The sequence below is a fragment of the Adiantum capillus-veneris genome, chromosome 12 (assembly GCF_014529385.1).
Source record: "Adiantum capillus-veneris isolate H3 chromosome 12, ASM1452938v2, whole genome shotgun sequence".
Taxonomy (NCBI): Eukaryota; Viridiplantae; Streptophyta; class Polypodiopsida; order Polypodiales; family Pteridaceae; genus Adiantum; species Adiantum capillus-veneris.
In genome coordinates this window covers 29,704,229-29,722,487 of record NC_140942.1, presented here as the reverse complement: position 1 = coordinate 29,722,487, position 18,259 = coordinate 29,704,229, and the positions used below count along the sequence as shown (strand labels likewise).

The 18,259-nt window shown below is 43.8% G+C and overlaps 1 protein-coding gene across 2 annotated transcripts in view; it reads left to right on the top strand.

Moving 5' to 3' along the window:
• The first annotated feature begins 1,452 nt into the window (after positions 1 to 1,452).
• LOC147445505 (RNA polymerase III subunit RPC82 family protein) overlaps positions 1,453 to 18,259 on the top strand; it is a 70,467-nt gene continuing 53,660 nt past the window's right edge. The window contains exons 1-4 of one of the 2 annotated variants that reach the window (XM_086525010.1): positions 1,453 to 1,612; positions 1,770 to 1,868; positions 16,371 to 16,518; positions 17,125 to 17,243. In XM_086525010.1, coding sequence (XP_086381136.1) covers positions 1,800 to 1,868; positions 16,371 to 16,518; positions 17,125 to 17,243 — 336 coding nt within the window. In that variant the 5' untranslated portion in view covers positions 1,453 to 1,612; positions 1,770 to 1,799. Of the gene's footprint in view, positions 1,613 to 1,769; positions 1,869 to 16,370; positions 16,519 to 17,119; positions 17,244 to 18,259 lie in introns of those variants that run through there. The other variant, XM_086525011.1, reaches the window with a different exon arrangement.

Sequence of the window (18,259 nt, the reverse complement as noted above, 5' to 3'; positions counted from 1 at the left end):
GGGGCCCAAAAAACATTGAGAGGAGGTGTGTGAATACCTTGGTTGTTTGGGTCATAAGAAAAGATGGAGAAGGCAACTTGAGAAGAGCGGCCTAGAGCTGACCATCTTGTAGGATATTGAAAGAAGTTGACTTAGGATGACATGCTTAGAAGAGCTGGCCATATTAGAGGATAAAGGAAGCTTTTTTTGAGTAAAAAAGAAGAGAGATGCTCACAAGAGTGGGTGAGAAGCTACCAGGAAAAGGTGTGTGTATAGAGGTAAATTGCTATGGGATGAGAACAACCTAAATGGGTCTACTCACAAAGGCAACAAGAGCTGGCATTGGGAGAGACTCTACTCCTCACGAGGATGCTGCGAGGATAGCTACACTGTACCGACGGACAATAGGAGCTGTAACCTCATTCCTAGAGAGAGGTGAAGAGCTAGTGAAAATTGAACTTATAATGATGAAAAGATATATGTACATACATATCTATAGAAAAAAATCACCTTCGTGCAGGTGAAAATTGAACTTACAACAATGAAGAAATATATGTACATATACATCTATAGAAAAAATTATAGGTGCATATTTCATTTACAAAGCATTAAACTCTACACAAGGAAAATAAATGCGTACTCCATCTACTTCTTCTCAAGATCTCTTAGCCGCCAATTTATGTTTATGTTGGTATATTTTTCGTTCATTTTTTAATCTGTTGAAGGTCTTAGTACCCCATATAGTGAAGGTCTTTCAATCCTAATTGCTAGACATGTGTCCCTCAAAGGGGCCTTAAAAGTCTTAAGAGAAAGATATCATGTCTTTTTAAATGCTATTCCCAAAGGTGCATTTATTTTGTTGGCATATAAAAGAGACTTTAGAGAACAAAAAATTAAAGAGTGCATTCATTCATAAGAGTTCGATCCCATGATGTGAAATGATTTTTTTAATATTTTAATTTACAAAGAGTCCTTTCATTTAAAGACATTATAAAGATTCATTCCATTAAATTGTTTCATTGTTTTTTATGTTTATTAAATCTATTTTTTAATGATAACATTAAAATATTTTTTTGTTTTAATTAATCAATGTGTTTTTATTTTATTTTTGTTTATTTTTATTTTACTTTGTTTTAAAATGCCAATGCGTATTGTGCATCTTTCACCTTATTTCCCAAGTGTCCCCCCCCCCCCCCCCCCTCCCTCCTCCAATATATAAACCATTTGTGATTATGTATGTATAATTGATAATACAATTTTATGTTATAACACAACAAAAATGCCATGTGATCGTGGGCACTTTTTGAAATTACTTTCCATAACTCTTATACTTACAATTTGTGATTATGTATGTATAATTGATAATACAATTTTATATTATAACACAACAAAAATGTCTTGTGATATATTGTGGGCACTTATTTAAACTTACTTTCCATAACTCATAACTCTCCAGCTAGGGCTCCCTACTACTTACAAGCGTGCGTCTGGAGTAACCATCATAACATTGGTTTCTATCTGAATAAGGAAAAAATACAATGAGGTCTGCTCCCGGCACCTTCGCACGTCCCTCCTGCTCCCTCATGCCCACGTCGACTCCTGCAGACTACTCGCTCACGCGGCACAGACGAATGTGAGAGAGAGAAGTCCAGTTTTACCTGAGGAGTCGGACTAAAGAGAGAGAGAGAGAGAGAGAGAGAGAGAGAGAGAGAGAGAGCGCATCGTCGAAGATTTTGTACCTCCATGATTTTCCAGAATCGTTAGCACATACTTGTGTGGTTTATCTGCAGGTTTAGGCGTGTACTTTTGTAGGTCGTACAATGGTTACCCAACATGGGCGGAAGCTTGCATACGAGATCATTTGCAACCAATTTGGTGAATTGGTTGGGGTACGCCTCTTGTTGTGCTCTCTTTCTTTTGCTTGTGCACTTTCTGGTTTGCAAGTTCTGTAAACTAGCTTCTTGTTGTATCTTTTTTGCTATTTTACAATTTGGTTAGTAGTATTGTGCAGACTGTTCTGTAAACTAGCTTCTTGTTGTATTTCTTTTGCTATTTCACAATTTGGTCAGTAGTATTGTTTAGTCTACACTCCATCTTTGGAGCCATGGAAGGGAAACTCACAAACATGGTAGTCTATGCTACTCTTATGGTGGGAAGCACCAATGAAGTGGCTACAGTTCAAGCGAGTTTTTACTTCTTCACGGCTCAGTCAAGAGTACAAAGGTGATGTGATCACAGCTTGAAATCATTTGTGGATGACCAAGGAAGACACATTGGACACCTATTGTGAGAGATTCTGGGATGCTTTTCTACCGGCTTCTTCTTTCAAAAAGATTACCTTTAAGCAGTAGATTGAACGATTTTGCTGTGGTCTACCTATAGAGATACGTGACTATTGTTTGTTGAAGAAGTTTGAGTCTATGCATTGACTATTGGGGCATGCCAACAAGGGTTTGCAATGCATGTGGGTACTCTTACATATCCCACTGACGAACTTTTCACAGCTCGGACCGACAAAACTCGAACAACGGCAATAGAAGAAGGGAAAATCTTCCGAAAAAGAAACCTTCCGGCCCTCAATTGTCAGTAGATCAGCGAGCTGAGTACTACAGCCGAGTACTACAAGGAGGGGAAGTGTTACGGTGTGGGGAATTGGGGCATGTGTTGACCCGGCGTCCCAACAAGCCAGAGAGCTCCAGAGCAGCAGAGGAGCGGGCAAGAAAAGGGAAGATGAAAGCAAGACTGGTAGCAGACTTTGTGGGGACCGACCCTGATCAGATGGACGAGAGTACAAAACTTTGCAGAGCGTGGGGCAAAGTGCGAGACCAGGAAGCCCTTATTTTCTTTGATGGAGGAGCCAAGGCCAACTTCATCTCAACCGAATTGGCGGCTCAACTTGGAATTACGCTAAAGGAAATGGGACCACCGATAGAGGAAGTTATAGCGGCACTCGGACGAGATGTTGCCATTACACATGTCATTGGCAAACTACGGTTGCATTATCAGGGGTATTTAGGGCATGAGGACTTCTACATCATGCCTTTGGAAGGGTATGACGTCCTCTTAGGAATCCCTTGGTTCCACAAGAACAAGGCAGTGGTCGACTATAGGGCGATTAAAGCTACCTTGAAGATTGAGAAGGGTAAAGATATTGTACTCAATGTAAAATTGAATGGCGAGTTCGTTACTTTTGTATCGGCTTCGGCCATTTCCAAATTAATAAAATCCAGTCTGTTTGTTTACTCCATTTTCTTGAAAGAGTTGAATGACAATAAGACGTCAAATATGTCCGATCTAGAGAAGGAATGAAAAGATTTTCTGCAAGCTCAGGCTGATTGTTTCTCTGAAGGCTTACCAGGAGAGTTACCTCCTCAGCATCGTGAAGATCACACGATTGATTTGATTCCTGGCAGTACACCACTGAATTGGCCACCTTATCGAGTTAGCTGAGCCCAAAATGAAGAAATTATGAACCAAGTGAAAGAGCTTCTTGAGAAGGGTCTTATCAAGCCCAATATTTTACATTATTGTTCTCTTTCTAAAGAAAGGTGGAAAGGTGGATCTTGGAGAATGTGCATTGAGTATAGAGCTCTTGACAAAATTACCATGAAGAACAGATTTCCTATTCCCAGGATCGATGATACACTAGACAAACTTTAGGGTTCTACTTTCTTTAGCAAAATTGGGACATCATCTTCTCCAAGAGTAAGATAGAGCATAAACACCATCTGCTATAGGTTTTCCAGGCACTGCAACACCGTCGATTGGTAGTAAACTGGGAAAAGAGTAAGTTTTTCTTGCCAAAGATACACTTCTTGGGACACATTGTCTCAGCGGAAGGTGTAAAGATGGAGCCGGCCAAGGTTGAGACCATTCATGATTGGCCGGATTTGAAAATGTATATGAAGTTCGAAGCTTTTTGGGTTTGTGTCCTTATTATCGGCGGTTTATTCGAAAATTTGTGGAGATAGCTTCTCCATTGCATGTGTTGACTGAGAAAGGGGTTCCTTTTTCTTGGGGACCGTTGGAAATTGCAGCCTTTTGGACTTTCAAGGAAAAGTTGACAACGAGTCCACTGTTGGTTTTACCAGCCTTGCAAAAGCCCTTTGAGGTCTTTAGTGATGCTTGTGGTCCCAGTTTGGGAGCAGTCTTGATGCAGGAGGGCCATGTTATAGATTACAAGAGTAGGATGTTCTTACGTCTTGAAGGGGTTGCATACATTCATGAGAAAGAGCTTTTGGTAGTTTATCCATGCTCTTACATAGTGGTGACATTTTCTGCTCAAAACCGATGTTAGTGTGTTCAGTGATCATCAAAGTTCACGCTACTTCTTATCTCAAAAGCAACTCTTGGAAAGACAAATGCGGTAGGCTAATATTCTGTCACAGTTCCACTTCCAGATTATCCATGTTCAGGGATAGTCTACAGAAGAATTTGGTGGCAAACGCGTTAGTTTATGAGAAGCAAGTTTTAGATGTGATCGAGAAAATTGGTTCAGAGAAAACAACTTACAACACAAGTTACATAATAACTAGAAGAAGTAGGGGTACACAACAAAAGGGTGGCTACACTAAACCTCATATAGTAGCTGCAATGTCTGTAGTCACGAGGGTTGTTGCAGAATCAGGTTGCATGCTTGGTGATGTCACAAGCCATTGATTTTGGCTACTTCGGTGATTCAATATAGAAGCTTCGAGGATATGATAGATCGGTACGCCACCGATCCTGTTAGGTGCAGCCGAATGAATGTTTGCGCTTTGCTCAAGATGAGTGCTCCGAACTGTGCTCAAGGTTCCTTTTGTTCTTGTGGAAGGTAGAGCCTTCCGTTCTTAATGAGAGAGTGCTATGATCACAAACAAAGTGAATGGACACTGTGCGTGCAAGTGTATGAGACTGAGAGATAGAGATAGAAGAGAGATAGGACACCAGAGACGTTGTAAAACCCTCCTCCGAAGGCCCCACTCTCGTCGGTGAGAGTGGTCTACTATTGATTGCACAATCTGGTACAAATGTAATGCATGGGACTGATGCAAGTCTAGGCTATGTCGGCGATGACAACGGGGATGACGAAGTCGACCTAAGGGCTGAAATTTGCAATCTTTTATCTGCTGTCCAAAAACGCTATGGGCTGAAATCTGCTAATCTTCTATCTGCTGAATTCTGACTCTATGTCGGTGACGACGATGCGAGGACGACGCGTTGAAAACGCAGATGCTGAAATCTGCGTTTTCCGGGCTGAAACTTCGGCGAGGAACTACTGCGGGAAGGTGAGATTTGCGAGGTTCGGGACTCGATCTGCGATGTCTGACCGCTGAAAACTGAAAACGCTGATCCTAGGGCTGATTCTGTCGCGATAGATCTGCAAAACTCTGAGGTTGCTGGCAGATGCAAAAACGCTATGCTGATCTGCTGTGGTCTTGTTGCCGTGGCTCTGCAAATGCAAAACGCTGGCTGATCTGCGGTGTCTTGTCCAAAAACGCTAGCCAAGATGTTGTGGAGCAAAAACGCTAGAAGCCTTTGGGGTCCTGCCGAGAAGGTGCCTGTTGAGCGGTGCTCCCGTTGCCTCTTCTGCCATTTAGTGCTAACTTTGGTTTGCTTATATATTTTCTTACCCAAATTGCCCTACCTACTTTTGTTGGAAAGTCACTTAAATTAATAAGTGAAAAATGTAAAAAATAGGAAAAATAGGCTAAATGCACTGGAAATTCCCATGATGGAATCTGATGGGAATACTGATGATCATGTTGTGTGCAACCAGAGGATATGCATCTATACTAAGTGACTGGGCATGCACGGTCTACGAATAGACTCACAAAAGTGCCAGATCACTTCTAATCTAGACTGACTGAACCTTGATTATGCTGTAGCTTGTCCACGGACACATAGGGTTGGATGTGTCACCTGACATCCCCTCCTTTTCAAAGTGAGGTATTGGTACCGAACTGTATGGCGTCGAGGGAGATCGCCAATAGCATCGGGAATCCTGGAAGGGACTCTTCACCGGCCCACGCTGATGTGTGGGTCGTGCGGTACTTGAACTTCATAAAGGTCTGCAACGCTTGCTTCTTTGGGCCGCGCCGAAAGCGACACAAAGTCTTCTGTGGCTCCTTCCTTGCTTCAACTTCGTCTAGAGACCTGCTTCTTTCGTCTTGAAGAATCTCCATGGCTGAAAATTCCAGAACCCATTTCCAACACAAAACCATGAACATACCTATTCCATGTAAAGTGAAGGGAAAAAATCTTGTCTTCTCTAAAGACTGTGTATGCAATGTAGATGAACATAGAGATGGAGTGACAACCGTTCATCAAACACATGCAAACAATGAGATCGAATCTTTCTCTTATGATCTAGAGCAATTAACTGTGGCAATTCACAACGGAAATGCGTATGCTTGGTGCTCATACTTTCATGTGTTCTTTCTACTACTGTGTAATGCCAAGGAAGAGACATGGAATGTGACTTACTTACATACATACTTTTCAGCTTTTCATGAACAATCTGCATACATTCATGCTCATCCATGAGAGAAATGTGCTCAACATACAATATGTCATGCCTAGGAAAAGGGATCACATAAAGATGCTGACTAAAATATAGGAAACGATCACGAATGAAACACTTGAACAATGGGTGCGTATCAATCGTACGAACACATAATACTTCCTGTGAGGGTTCTTTGGACCTAGGCTCGAGAGCCAAGATCGACCCTTCGGGAGCTATCAAATCTTCTTGTGGGGGATCTGTGGACCTTGACTTGAAAGCCAAGATCGATTCTTCGTGATTGATCGAATCTGTAACGAGGTTAGCTTCGCTAGAAAAAGCATCCACTAACACATCATCCTTGTGACAATCACATCATCTTCATGGAAATCATCATGCTTGTGAGAAATCACATTGTGATCATGCAAATCATCATGCTTGTCATTAGCATCCAAATCATCATGCTTAGCAATATCATTCAAATCATCATGCAAATCATTATCATTTAATTCATCATGCTTCTCATAATCATGCAAATCCTGTGTGTCATGCTTGGGAGAAGAAGAGACTGAGAGAGTCTTCGTCTCCTGATTCTCTTCAATTGGTGCCTGCACATTAGAGAATAGTAGAACTGTCACAAAGTGATGACGTGGCGGACAGCAAAAACCCTAATTTCTGCCAGAAACCCTAAAATTCCTGCAAACCCTAATTTTTGCCAAAAACCCTAAATTCCGGAAATCGCGGAGGCGGATTATTATTATTATTATTATTATTATTATTATTTTTTTTGTGGAAAATGATGAGCGACGCGAATTTTGCTTTTGCTTTTGCTTTTTTTTTTATAAAAAAAAAGAGAAAAGACTCTCTAAGAGAGAGAGAGAACTGATGCTTTTGATTTTAAAATCTTTTGGGGCTTTGCTTTTGGGCATCCCTTGTAACCTTTAAATTAGTGGTGAGGGCCTCACTTCTCAGAGCATCTGGACGCAGAGTCTGAGAGTGAAACCCTAACCGCTCTCTTGTACTTTGATGATTGATTAATACAAAAAGAAATACCGAAAGGGGCGCCAGTCTTTGGGGCCAATATCTCTAGGCAGGGAACTCCGCCGGGCCAGTGCAAATCTATTGTGATCTGTGAATTGTTTTGAAGTGGTTATTTGGCGCTGTCGCGGTTGATTCTTGACTTGGAGTGTCCAAGTTTGTTACAGTGGTATCAAAGCACGGCCGATTTCTCTTCTACGGGAAATCCGATCCCCGAAATTTTTTTCCGCGGCACCTATGGCTTCAGGCAATGATCAGTCGACTCCCTCTGCATCTGGAGATGCGGGCTGGGATCACAACGAAGATTCAGACAAAGAGTATGGCCCGCCTTGGCCTACTTAGGCGGAGCGGCGAGAGATAGAGCGTCGCCAGTTGATCGGCGATGCAACAAAGATGATGCTCAATTTTGCCAAGGACCCGAAGATGGCAAAATATATGAACCAGACCTCTTTGGAAGAGGTACACATGAAGTGACAGAGAACCACAACACCACTCCCGAAACCTGCTCTCAAGAAACCTTCTGCCTCCAAGAAAATATACGGAGCAGGAACTGGAGAACGTGGTTGATGCACGGATTGCTCAGCTTTTCGACGTGCAAAAGAAAGACAAAAAGCACAGCAAAAAGCAGAAGAAAGGCACTGACTTCCCGGGATATTTGGGTCGTCGGTTGACATTTGACAAGGCAAAGAAACGGAAGAAGCGTGTTCGATTTGAAGGAGTACCCAGTTCTTCTTCTTCTTCTTCTGACAGTTCTTCTAGCTCCTCGGATTAGAGCGAAGAAGACAGAAAAAGCAAAAAGCGAAGCAAGACACAAAGCTTCGGAAAGGGCAAGAAAAAGGCAAAGAAGGCTACATCTCGCCCAGAGACTGACAGTTCTACTGAGGACTCGTCTACAGACAGCTCAGATTCCGATGACGGAAAGTTTTATGTGAACAAGAAGAATTTTTTTTACAAGGCCAACGAGTATGACTTTCTCGAAGATAAAAGCAAGAAAGTCCGAGAGTTTAAAGAAGGTGGCCACTCGATCAAGTTTGATACTTTTCAGGAGACTCAGATGCTTCTAAGGCTTTGTCTTTTATTCAGCAGTTTGACATCGCTTTCGCGGGAGGACGCTATTCAGAGCACTCCAAGATTGGGAGAGCTGCCTCTTACTTTAAGGGGAATGCTCGTACTTGGTAGTCCACGCTTCTATTAAGCAAGACTGTGCCAGTTACATGGCTGAAATTCAAGAGGCTTTTTATTTCTTCTTGGTTGACTCAAGAGTTTGAGCGAGATATACGAGCTGCTTGGAACCATCTCCGGATGACCAAGAGCGATACAGTGAATTCTTATCGTGAAAGATTCTGGAGCTCTTTTCTACCCGCCTCTTCATTCAAGAAGATCTCATTCAGAGAACAGATTGAGCAGTTTACCTTGGGTCTACCTACAGAGATCCGAGATCACTGCTTGGAACAGAAGTCAGCTTCTATTCAGGAGTTGATGAGTCATGCGAAGCGGGGCTTTGCCATTCACTCTGGCAGTCTGACCTACCCCACAGATGAGGCCATGACACAACGAGCCGAATAGACTTCTGGGAATGAAAGTAGAATGAAAAAGAGCAACCCAGAGAAAAAAAAAAGGATGCACGACCCAAGCTTACTCCTGAGGAGAGAGCTCGCTTCATCAGAGAGGGGAAGTGCTTTGGATGCGGGGAACATGGACATATTTCCGCGAAGTGCCCTGATAAGGCACAGAAAGAACAGAATGATAAAGACGACGACAGGTTTGAGAGTTCGAGAGCAGCTGAGGAATGTGGCAGAAAAGGCAGATAGAAAAGTAGAACTGGTACCACATGGCGTGGGACCTGCATCGAATCTAATGAATGAAAGTACAAACTTTGCCGCTTTCGGGGCAAAGTGAAGGATCAGGAAGCTCTTTTGAAGGAGCCAAGGCCAAGTTCTTTTCACTTGGAATTGGCGGCTCGATTTGGAACTACGCCCGACAGACTGACGCCACAGGCGGAGGTAGTTCAACTGGCACCCGGATGGGATGTTGCCATTACACCAAGCATTGGCAAACTTCGTTTGCAATGACAGGGGTGTTCAGGGCACGCGAGTGACGTTCTACTCGGGATCCCTTGGTACCACAAGAACTACGCCGTGGTTGACTACCGGGCCGAGAAAGCGACTTTGATAAATGAAGGGCTTAGAGATTGTACTTGATGAACTTCAGTTTTCTTACTCATTCTTTTGGGAGAACTGAACGATGGATAAAGATTGAATATGTTTTGACCTGAAGAAAAGAATGCCAATATTTTTTTTTCTCCACGCTCATGCCGATTGCTTTTGAGAGGGCCTGAAGATCATACCATTGATCTGATATCTGGAAGCACGCCACCGAATCGGCCACCTTATCGTGTGAGCCGAGTACAGAATGAAAAGATTATGAACTCAGTGAAAGACCTCTTGGAAAAGAGTCTTGTCCAGCCTAGTACTTCACCGTATTGCTCTCCAGTGTTGTTGGTTTTGAAGAAAGACGGATCTTGGAGAATGTGCATCGATTATAGCACTCTCAACGAAATCACCATCAAGAACAGATTTCCGATTCCTAGGATCGATGATATACTCGACAGGTTACAGGGATCCTCGTGCTTTAGCAGGATTGACTTGAAGAGTGGATATCATCAGATCAGGATAGCGCCAGGAGATGTCTACAAGACAGCTTTTCGGACGACTTTTGGGTTATTTGAGTTTTTGGTGATGCCTTTTGGCTTAACCAATGCTCCTGCGACATTTAACCGGATGATGGATAGGATTTTTCGAGAGTACAGGCTATTTGTTGGCACTTTCTTTGACGACATCATTGTTTTCTCCAAGAATGAGGCAGAACACAGAGATCATCTGCTTCAAGTCTTTCAGGCATTACGAGATCACACATTAGTGATTAATGCTAAGAAAAGTGAATTTTTCCTACCAGAGATACATTTTTTGGGACACATTGTGTCAACAGCAGGAGTGCAAATGAACCCGGCCAAGATAGAGACTATCCGTGATTGGCCCGATTTGAGGAATGTCCATGAAGTTAGAAGCTTCTTGGGACTGTGTTCGTACTACAGGCGGTTCATACGAAAGTTTGCAGAGGTTGCTTCCCCTTTGCATACCTTGACACAGAAAGGAGTACCTTTTTCGTGGGGACCCACAGAGGTGACTGCCTTTCGGACATTGAAAGAGAAATTGACTACAAGACCAGATTTGACTTTGTCGGACTTGCAGAAGTCATTTGAAGTATTTTGTGATGCTTGTGGTCGTAGTCTGGGTGCGGTCTTGATGCAAGAAGGCCATGTCATAGCTTACGAGAGCCGTTTGTTCTCTAGGCCGGAGATGACAGCACAGATCTATGGGAAAGAGCTTTTGGCGGTTATCCACGCTCTTACTCAGTGGCGGCATTACCTACTCGAAGCGGATTTTACTGTCTTTACAGACCATCAGAGTTTGCGCTACTTCTTGTCACAGAAGCAGCTTTTGGAAAAACAGATGCGATGGGCGAACATCTTGTCACAGTTCCACTTCCAGATTGTCCATGTGCAGGGACAGAAGAATGTGGTGGCAGATGCTTTGTCTCGGAAACCGTTGGTTCTGGCTATTTCCGCGATACATCATAGAAGCTTCGAGGATATGGTCGATCAGTGTGCCACAGATACAGATTTTGCAGATATTTTCACACGGATACGGGATGGGGAGACAGTAGCTGGATACTCCCTTCGGGAAGGCTACTTGATGAAAAAGACTATGTTGTGCGTTACACAGCCGTTGAGGGAAAAGGTTATGATTGATTGCCACTGTCCACCTTTTACGGGTCACCGCGGCATTGCTACCACCATGAAAGGGGTAGAGAGAGATTTCTTTTGGCAGAGACTGAAGAAGGATGTGGAAGAGTTTGTGCGCAGTTGCTTGGTATGCCAGAAGGTCAAGTTTGACAGGCATAAGGCACAGGGATTGTTATAGCCTTTACCCATACCCACCCGCCCCTGGGAAAATATTGAAATGGATTTCATTTTTTTTTGATCTCCCGAGAATACAGAATGATCACGATGATTTTCCGATTACATGGCACGCCTGAGACGATTGTCTCCGACAGAGACCCCAGATTTATGAGTTTGTTTTGGAAGGCAATTTGGGAGAACATTGGCACGCGGTTGCAGTTCTCGTCATCGTTCCACTTGCAGACTGACGGGCAATCTGAGATTGCCAATTCAGTGATTTTAGATTTATTGAAGTCTTGTATCTCGCATCAGAAGACTCAATGGGAAAAGAACTTACCTTTGCTGGAATTTGCCTACAATAACACGATACACTCTTCAACGGGGAAGATGCCATGTGAGATTGTTGAAATTGCTGCGAAGGTTTCATCCTTCCTGAGCATGAAAGATTAGAAATTTGAAGCGGATGAATATTCGCGAGACTTGGATACGACTTTTGCCAAGGTTCGCGAGACTTTGCAGGAGTCTCAAGAACGACAGAAAAAGGCAGCGGATCGCCATCGTCGCGACTGGAAACTGAAGGAGGATGATTGGGTGCTCTTACTTTTGAGAAGGCACGCCTAAGAAAGAAAAAGGGAAAGGAGAGGCCTTTTCCAAAGCTTAGTATGCGATACTACGGACCTTTCCAGATCACTGACAAAATAAATGATGTCTCCTTCCGATTGAAACTGCCAGATACTTGGAGGATTCACAATGCATTGCATGTGAGTCTCTTGAACCCTGTTAAGGGTGATGTGCCTGATGATGGGGAGCCTGATGAGCAGCCCAAAGTGGAAGAAAACGAGGAGATCCTTGTTCCTGAACAGATTTTGGCACATAATGATACGAAGAAAGGTAAAGTCTGAAGGCGGTTCTTGGTTAAGTTCAAGAACTTTCCTGCATTTGATGCGAAGTGGATGGAGGAGGAGGACCTAGCAGATACTCCTCGGATTGTGAAACTTTACCTCGATGTTTTGGTTTAGCATAGTCTACTCCAAACGGAACCCAGAAACTCAGCTTGGCCGAAGATCTGGTGCAGTGGGATGCACAAGAGGGGAGTTACTCCGCTCCTTTGTCAACAGATGCCTCGATTTTGATACTAAAGTCACTGATGTCTCTTTGAGCTTCAGGGATACTGAGAGCTGACAGTATTCTGCTGGATGACTTTATGAAATGGAATTCCTGATTATGATACTGATTTGTTCTTGACTTCTTGTGAGTGCAGGAACTGATAGACGAAATGATTGCAGCATTTTGGTCTACTTGATCTCGAATAGACATGGTTGCAATAGGGGTTAGTCAATCGGACATCGATGAGGTCCCGATTGGACCTAGATGTGATTGCTAGCTACATTGCCGATAAATCATGGTCTAAGATCCGAATGAATGTTGAATGTCATGTGATGTCCTGTGATGTCTGGTGATGTCCTGTGATGTCGTGTGATGTGACTGTCGATTTTGTACATGTGCTAGATGTGCGTTCCTAGTACGTAGGTACTAACAGTCAGTGTCTGCTAAGATGGTTTATGGCTTTTGTCGGTTTTGCAGGCGTAATCGCGGTCGATTACAATGCTTTCAAGAGGGGGGTATGTCACAAAGTGATGACGTGGTGGACAGCAGAAACCCTAATTTCTGCCAGAAACCCTAAAATTCTTGCAAACCCTAATTTTTGCCAAAAACCCTAAATTCCGGAAATCGCGGAGGCGGATTATTAATTTTTTTTTTTTTTTTGGAAAATGATGAGCGACGCGAATTTTGCTTTTGCTTTTTTTTTATAAAAGAAAAGAGAAAAGACTCTCTAAGAGAGAGAGAGAACTGATGCTTTTGATTTTAAAAGCTTTTGGGGCTCTGCTTTTGGGCATCCCTTGTAACCTTTAAATTAGTGGTGAGGGCCTCACTTCTCAGAGCATCTGGACGCAGAGTCTGAGAGTGAAACCCTAACCGCTCTCTTGTACTTTGATGATTGATTAATACAAAAAGAAATATCGAAAGGGGCGCCAGTCTTTGGGGCCAATATCTCTAGGCACGGAACTCCGCCGGGCCAGTGCAAATCTATTGTGATCTGTGAATTGTTTTGAAGTGGTTATTTGGTGCTGTCGCGGTTGATTCTTGACTTGGAGTGTCCAAGTTTGTTACAAGAACAAACTCTTGCATGCGTTGATGTATATGCGCTTCACGCTCTAACCGTCTTTTTTTGCGCTCGCGAGCCAATTCGGCTAGTCTTTCTGTGGACTCGCGATTCAATGCCGCGTTTCTTTCTGTGGCCGCCAAGCGTGCTTGCTTGCACTCACGCTCTATGGCTGCCATTCTTTCTTCGAGCCACACTTCTTGTTGTCTACCTTGTCGTACCATCATGTCCATCATTGCCTTGCACCAAGCTTCCATAGGATCTGGTGCAATCCTTCGCGTAGATGGGGAAGGGGGAGGGTCGGAAAAACCTCCTGCTGGGGAAAATTCTTCTTCGTGTCTCTCATGCTCATCACCTCTAAGCGAAGTATCCATGCCGCTTCGAGTGATGACCATCAACTGAAGTCGTGGGTTCTTGTGGGTTCTTGGGGTCGTGGGTTCTTAAGTTCTCGAGGAACTTGGGTTCTTGAGGGTCTTGGTTCTTGGGGTTCTTGAGTTCTTGAGAGTCTTGAGGTTCTTGAGGTTTTCTTTCACTTGCAAACCGTGTTTGAGAAGGATCTTCTTTTCATCCGAGTTCTACTCTTTTCCGCGGGCGCACCCCTTGGCGGCCTTGCGCTCACACCAAGGTTGCTTTTTCCCACCTCACATCGATTGGCCGACCGCTAAGTGCACGGTCTGCTCTCAATGATTGAAAAGAGACACAAGGGGAGGCTGGACAAGCCCTTCTTTCTTGGGATTTCTGTCACTCTTCAACAAAACACGATTAGGAATCCACATGCCCCAGCGAACTTGGGTTCGTGCGACCTCAACAAGCAAAAAAATTATTGTGGTTCTTGTGGTTCTTTCCTTGAGTGATACACAACACTGCCAAAGCTCTGATACCAATGTTAGGTGCAACGGGATGAGTGTTTGCGCTTTGCTCAAGATGACTGCTCCGAAATGTGCTCAAGGTTCCTTTTGTTCTTGTGGAAGGTAGAGCCTTCCATTCTTAATGAGAGAGTGCTATGATCACAAACAAAGTGAATGGACACTGTGCGTGCAAGTGTATGAGACTGAGAGATAGAGATAGAAGAGAGATACGACACCAGAGACGTTGTAAAACCCTCCTCCGAAGGCCCCACTCTCGTCGGCGAGAGTGGTCTACTATTGATTGCACAATCTGGTACAAATGTAATGCATGGGACTGATGCAAGTCTAGGCTATGTCGGCGATGACAACGGGGATGACGAAGTCGACCTAAGGGCTGAAATCTGCAATCTTTTATCTGCTGTCCAAAAACGCTATGGACTGAAATCTGCTAATCTTCTATCTGGTGAATTCTGACTCTATGTCCGGGCTGAAACTGCGGCGAGGAACTGCTGCGAGAAGGTGAGATCTGCGAGGTTCGGGACTTGATCTGCGATGTCTGACTATTGAAAACTGAAAACGCTGATCCTAAAGCTGATTCTGCCGCGATAGATCTGCAAAACTCTGAGGTTGTTGGCAGATGCAAAAACGCTAGGGCTGAAAATGGAGTTTCTGTCGCCGGGATTCTGCAGATGCAAAAACGCTAGGCTGATCTGCTGTGGTCTTGTCGCCGTGGCTCTGCAAATGCAAAACGCTAGCTGATCTGCGGTGTCTTGTCCAAAAACGCTAGCCAAGATGCTGTGGAGCAAAACGCTAGAAGCCTTTGGGGTCCTGCTGAGAAGGTGCTTGTTGAGCGGTGCTCCTGCTGCTTCTTCTGTCATTTAGTGCTAACTTTGGTTTGCTTATATATTTTCTTACCCAAATTGCCCTACCTACTTTTGTTGGAAAGTCACTTAAATTAATAAGTGAAAAATGTAAAAAATAGGGAAAATAGGCTAAATGCACTGGAAAATTCCCCTGATGGAATCTGATGGGAATATCGATGATCATGTTGTGTGCAACCAGAGGATATGCATCTATACTAAGTGACTGGGCATGCACGGTCTACGAATAGACTCACAAAAGTGCCAGATCACTTCTAACCTAGACTGACTGAACCTTGATCATGCTGTAGCTTGTCCACGGACACATAGGGTTGGATGTGTCATGTGACAGATCCAGATCAACATCTCAGCGGTGAAAAAAGCACATGTGTGTGGGCATGGATCGGGGGGGTCGTGAAGGGGGGGCTGCTCAGGAACTGTGTACAGAGATGATGTATACTGGCCCCAGGTCTCTGCAGAAGTGATGGCAGGTGGGGGGAGTGCTCATGAAAGAGCCGCCATGCCTCACGTGAGTCCTGACTCAAAGAATAGCTGGTATAGATCTTGCTCTAGGCGAGCCAAAAATGCCCTCTTCTTCCGCCGCACTAGGCGTCGGAAGTCGGTCTGTGACTGTGTGAGTGATGTCCCCCAAAAGCACCTCCCTCTGAAGTCTAGCTCTAGTGTCCCGGCATTCCTCATCATACCAACTGTTCTGGGGCATGCTCCCTGAACGGCGTCTCTGCTCAGGCTGGGTATGTGGGTATGCCTCAGCTGCTGCATCATGTAGTGTCTGTGTCAATATAGTAGTAAGCTCCTCCAGAGGTCGCCCTGGCTCCTCTGTGCGCAGGCGTCTGTAGATCCCATCTATGTATACAGAGTCCGTGTCCCGCGTGAAGGTGTAGCGCGCGCGCGCGCGCGCGAGAGAGAGAGAGAGAGAGAGAGAGAGAGAGAGAGAGAGAGAGAGAGAGAGAGAGAGAGAGAGAGAGAGAGAGAGAGAGCGAGAGAGCTTTTGATTGTTTTACTGTGTTCTCTCTTGCAGAAAGTCATTCGATGTCTCTTATTGAAGGGTCATCTATCCCTCCCGGAGTTGGCAAGATTTTCTGAGATAGGTGCCACACAGCTTCGAAACTGCCTTCTTGTTCTCATCCAGCATAATTGCATTCAGGGCTACAGAGTTGAAGTTGAAGGTACATGAACAGATACTTTGTGCTAGTTCTTGTTTTTGGTATTAGTGATAAGGTCTATTTGTATATGTTACTCAATTGTTGCAAATGACTTTTTTGATGGTCCTTCATGATTGCCGATGTTGAGCCGAAAGCTGTGTGTCTTCTTGGATGTTTGGGCCTTTTAATAATTGTGGAGTTTGTGTTTAAGACCTCAAACCAGCAGGACCAAAGTTTTTACATTGTAAAGTAGAATACATGATTATACGTATGCCTCTCTGCGTGGTACCTTTGACTGTGCTCCCAGCTCCCATCTTTCTCTGTTTGTGTGCATATAAACTTGTCTCAGATCCATTGTCAACCTTAGTTTGTGACTCTGCAAGCCATTTTATCTTGAAAGCTAGACCAATTTCTGTAAGGGGAAAGGGTATTATGTCTTGTCTATACTTAACTCATGTGAACTACTCAGTATGCTTACTATTACTGATCAAGCTAGTATGGTAAGTTCTAAGCTTGTCTTGCTTGCATATTTCAAGAGCTTTTTTCTTGAAGTTTTATATTTTTAAAGATATTTTTGTTCATTGTCATCATTTATTGCTTCATGCTTTGCTAACTTGAAAGATAGTGTAGGTGTTGGTCTGGCGTCATCAAAGGGCTTCACCTCTTATGTTGCTATTCTCAGTAACATCCTTCACAGGATGCGCTTTCCCAAGTTTTTGATGCTAGTGCGCGAAGATCTTGGGGAAGAGGTAGCAGTTGCTTTCAATATCTTATAAGTAAAGTTGCTGCTATTTTTGGATTCACTTTTGTTTTAATCCATAAAAAACATTTTGATTTCACATATTTTTGAAGGCTTTACAGAGTTTGTCTAGTACAATTCATATCTGCTCTTTTTTTTGTGTGTGTGTGTGTGTGTGAGAGAGAGAGAGAGAGAGAGAGAGAGAGAGAGAGAGAGAGAGAGAGAGAGAGAAATGAAATGAAATGATATATTAACGTCTACAAAAGGCCAAAATGACCTATGAGACCAAACTGATTACAATGTTGAGTCTAGTACCAAGTCTGGGTACAAACAAAGAAAACTACAAACTAGAAATTGAGATAGGAGTGCTACCGACTCCTATGGGTGGCTGGTAAGCTGAGCAATGGTATAATGCCACAAAGGCACAAAGTGGGGATAAGTGTCACCATGATACAATATAGCAGTAGCATGAAGCCTATCTTGATCGACACTCTAGGTGTCGCGCTAGAATCTCGTGGATCCTCTGCCGCAATCTCCATCGGTGCTGCGTGGCTCCCCTCCTCAGTCGTGGTCGTCTCGATCTCCCCAATTCTATAGCTCAGTCAATGAGAGTACCACTAGTGTGTATGGGTGGGAACCGAGCTCTGTGGTGGTGGTGGCCTCTCTGCCTCTGTGGTACTCGGACTGAAAAAATTTGAGATGTGTCTCTGGGACTGTCTCTGTCTATGCCCTCTCAATAGAGAATCTCTATGTCTCTGTATCTCAAGTAGAAATAATCCGAGACATCTCTGATCGTGATATCTCATGACTCTATCTAACGAGTCAAAACCATCTCTGAATAAACAGTGAAAGTGTTCCCGTATCTCATAGTAGACTGTGCATTGACATATGTAATGAAACTCTGTCTCTGGCTCTGCATGGCATAATTGACATATCCTATTGTCTGCTGGTATGCCTCTGAATCTACCTGTCTCAATCCCAAGCTGGTGTGAAGATGTGCGTATCTGGCCTATGGCACATCGTAAT